Raw genomic sequence first — 3,668 nt, 5'->3', positions numbered from 1 at the left:
TATATATATATATATATATATATATATATATATATATATATGCATAAATACGTATGTATCTCTCTCTCTCCTTCTCTTTACTCTTTATATGTATATATATTATTATGTAGAACCTTAATTTTTTCTCGTATGAAACGTTGGAATGATGATAGTTGTTCTTGAATACAAACTTTAGAAAGGAAAATGCTTGAATCTCAATCATTTTAATTTTGACCATCGTGTCATTCATTTTACATTAGTCACTTCAGTTAACATAACAATAAAACCTTAGGATCGCAAGCGGCATGTGAGTTTTATTGTTTATGTCGTTCTTGTACTATATGGAGAACAACTAAATTTGGTGAACTTTCAGTGTGACTTACGTCATACGTAAAGAAGAGGATTGAGAAATTAACACTGTTCACTAACGAAATATAATATATGTGGATATAGTTGAGTCAGTAGAAATGCATACTTTGGTTTATGGTTTTATCTCTCTGATTCAAATGTCACTGCAGTCTATATTGCCTTTTGTAAAAAAAAAAATGAATAAATAAGCAATAAAACAACTATTTACAACGATATGTCGTAATATTCATTATAGACTTATACGGTAACACCATCGAAGAAATGAATGTTTTCGCCATGGATACTTGGAGTTCCAATGATGAGATACGAATCATACGAGATTTAGCCGGCAAGTAAATATCCTGTCGATTCAACTCTCAATAGTTCTCTGCTGGAACTACATATTCTATAATTACCATAAGTATGTGTTTACGAGAGCCTGTTTCGAATCCTGATTTTTGTCTTCTTAATTTAGGCACACGTAGATTGAAAAAAAATCAAATTATTTTGTTAAGTGCTAAATACCAATCTTAATGCTTTGTACTTCTAGCATGTGAATTGCCAGTGAATCATGGAAGATGTGAAACCTCTTCTAGTGAACGTTGGTATTTTGATGCGAAATCCAAAACATGTAAGAAATTTAAGTTTACATGTGGAGGTAATAGAAATAATTTCCTGTCTTACGAAGAATGCATTGGAATGTGTACAGATGTTTGTACTTTGCCTGTAGGATATGGAACAGGTTGGGCATCTGTTAGAAGGTAAAGAATTTTAAAAAAATTCAATCTGTTCGCTTTTCGTTTTTATTTGTTTTTCATTTTAAAATGTCTTTGCAGGTACATTCATAAATGAATTTCGAAATGTATATAAACTTGGAAGGCCCAATATAATTGAATATTTCTTTTAATAGAATATTTTGTTATACCATCTGATCACAATTTTGATGAGACATAAAATTGCTAATTCTCCGAAATTAAGTAAAAATATCCTTCCGTGGTTTTTTTCACTCACACATCATAGAATATTTTCTAACTACTTTCCGATTGAGTGCATCCATCAATACGACCAAGAAAAGCAACAAGCAAACTAACAAACAAACAAAAATCAACGAAAGTAAAGCTGTGTTGACATTTAAATAAATTCTTTTTCAATTTTTCTTTTTAATTTTAAAGAAAACACGGAAGTGAAGGACAAATGCAAACTGGAGTATTAATTAAAAAAACATAATAAAAAAATCATCAAAAAAAAAAGAAAAATGTAATTAAACTATTTGAAATGAAAAAAAGTTTAACACATACTATTAGTAATAAATCTTATAGAAGGTGATGAAAATGGATCATACGATAGAGTGCCAGGTTACAAATCTTGTGGCATTTAGCCAAATCTTTTATATTCTGAGCTTAATCCACGTTGAATTAACTATCAAGCGGTCCGGCGACTGGTAAAACAAGTTCCAGTTCCAGTATTGGTGTCGATTCAATAGCTTATACCTATTCCCTATATTAGAGCATAATAAAATTCTTCAAAGGCGTAGTGAATATGAATTACAGAAGGCGGACGAGCTGGCAGAATCGTTAGCACGCCGAGCAAAATACTGAGCGGTATTTCACTCGTCTTTACGTTCTGAGTTCAAATTCTGACGGGGACCACGTTGCCTTTCAACCTTTCGAGGTCGATAAAATACATACCATTTCAGCACTGGGGTTGATGTAATCGACCTAGCCCCTTCTGCGGACTTGCTGGCCTTGTAGCAAAATTTGAAACCATTATCAAATGCAAATGTCAGATATGAAATGTAAAATAGGCTTATCTTTTAAGGTGCAGATAGTAGCAAATGTTTAACAGTAGTATTTGTTTTAGAACCACATAACATTAAACGCAAATTAACTTCACAACATATGTATCTGATAAGACATCAAGGATACTTTTCCAGTAAAGAGCACGAAATTATCAAATCAAATATATGATACGTTTTATAGACAATAAATACAAGAAATTTTTGAGAAAATACAGCTATTTCAACCGGAATTAGGTAAGCGAGCTCACAGAATTTTTACTGCACTGAAAAAAAAGTTTTAGTGGCATTTCCTTTGGCTCGAGGGCGATTTTGCCCTTCATACTTTCGGGATCAATAAATTAAGTACCATTTGATCACTGGGATCGATATAAAAGATTTCCCTTTACCCTTAAAAAATTTGTTAGCCTTGTGCTAAAAATAAGATTTATTTTACATGGACGTTAACATACGTTAACTGGATTAAAAGAATAGAATAGGATGGAATGGAAGGAAATCTTTTCTTTGAACAGTTTTGGTTCTCGGTTGCAATAATTTTCTTTTATGCATATCTATAATACATACATACATACATACATACATACATACATACATACATACATACATACATACCTTGAGAAATTAGGCTTCTCAAAATCAGAAAGTAGAAAGCTGATTCGAAGACAACAGATCCAGTCCATCACTGGAACTGTTAAAATCTGTAAAACTTTCCAGAAGTTTATCATTTAAGTATATATGAGCATATCTAGACATTCAAGTATATGCATCCGCATGTATATGTACGAGGTCTGATCAATAAGTATCCGGACTGTTGCCAGAGTAACGCAGAATAAAGCTGCTCGGCAAAGATTGAACTTGAGCTCTGCTGTGCATGCGCACTAAGTTTTAACGTTCTAGCTCACTTCCGCTGTTTACAACAGTGCTTGGAAGGAAGGTATGTAACGTGTGATCGTCGCATTGACCATGACAGAGAAAGAGTTGCATAGGCTAAGAGGCCTATGCAAAGTTGCAGAAAGTGTACGGAGAGAAGTTTACGAGTGGTTCAGACGTTTCCAAGATGTCCGAAAAAATGTCGATGTTGACGAAAATTCTGGGAGACCCGCACCCAGCAGAACTGAAAAAAACTTCGCAGATGTGCGTGCAGCTGTAAGGGAAAATCGTCGAATCACCATCCGTGAGTTATCAGAGGATGTGCAGATTAGTTACGGTTCATTTCAGTCCATTATCACTGAATATTTGGGTATGAGACGCATGTCTGCCAAGTTTGTGCCAAACTGCTTTTAGCCGATCAAAAACGCACTCGGGTTTCAGTTGCACAAGATTTCTTTGATTGTGTCGAGAACAATGAAAACTTTTTGAAAACTTTACGTAGGCCTCTGAGCAAGTATTGCTAAGCTTTTGGCAAAATTTGATGCAGATTCTTTGTTCAACTTCTACTGTCGTGGTCAATGCGACGATCACACGCTACACAGTTTCCTTCCAAGCATTGCTGTAAACAGCGAAAGTGAGCTAGAACGTTAAGACTTCGTGCGCAAGCACAACAGTG

General features: G+C 34.2%; 1 protein-coding gene across 1 annotated transcript in view; it reads left to right on the top strand.

Moving 5' to 3' along the window:
• Positions 1–3,668, top strand: part of LOC106868351 (actinia tenebrosa protease inhibitors) — a 29,098-nt gene that overhangs the window by 23,958 nt on the left and 1,472 nt on the right. Inside the window, exon 3 of the mRNA XM_014913567.2 lies at positions 878–1,088. Within this exon, the coding sequence (XP_014769053.1) occupies positions 878–1,088 (211 nt within the window). The remainder of the gene's footprint in view (positions 1–877; positions 1,089–3,668) is intronic.

The sequence above is a fragment of the Octopus bimaculoides genome, chromosome 5, assembly GCF_001194135.2.
Source record: "Octopus bimaculoides isolate UCB-OBI-ISO-001 chromosome 5, ASM119413v2, whole genome shotgun sequence".
Lineage (NCBI taxonomy): Eukaryota > Metazoa > Mollusca > Cephalopoda > Octopoda > Octopodidae > Octopus > Octopus bimaculoides.
Note: the sequence above shows the minus strand (reverse complement) of the source record. Positions and strands in the feature narration are given on the sequence as shown.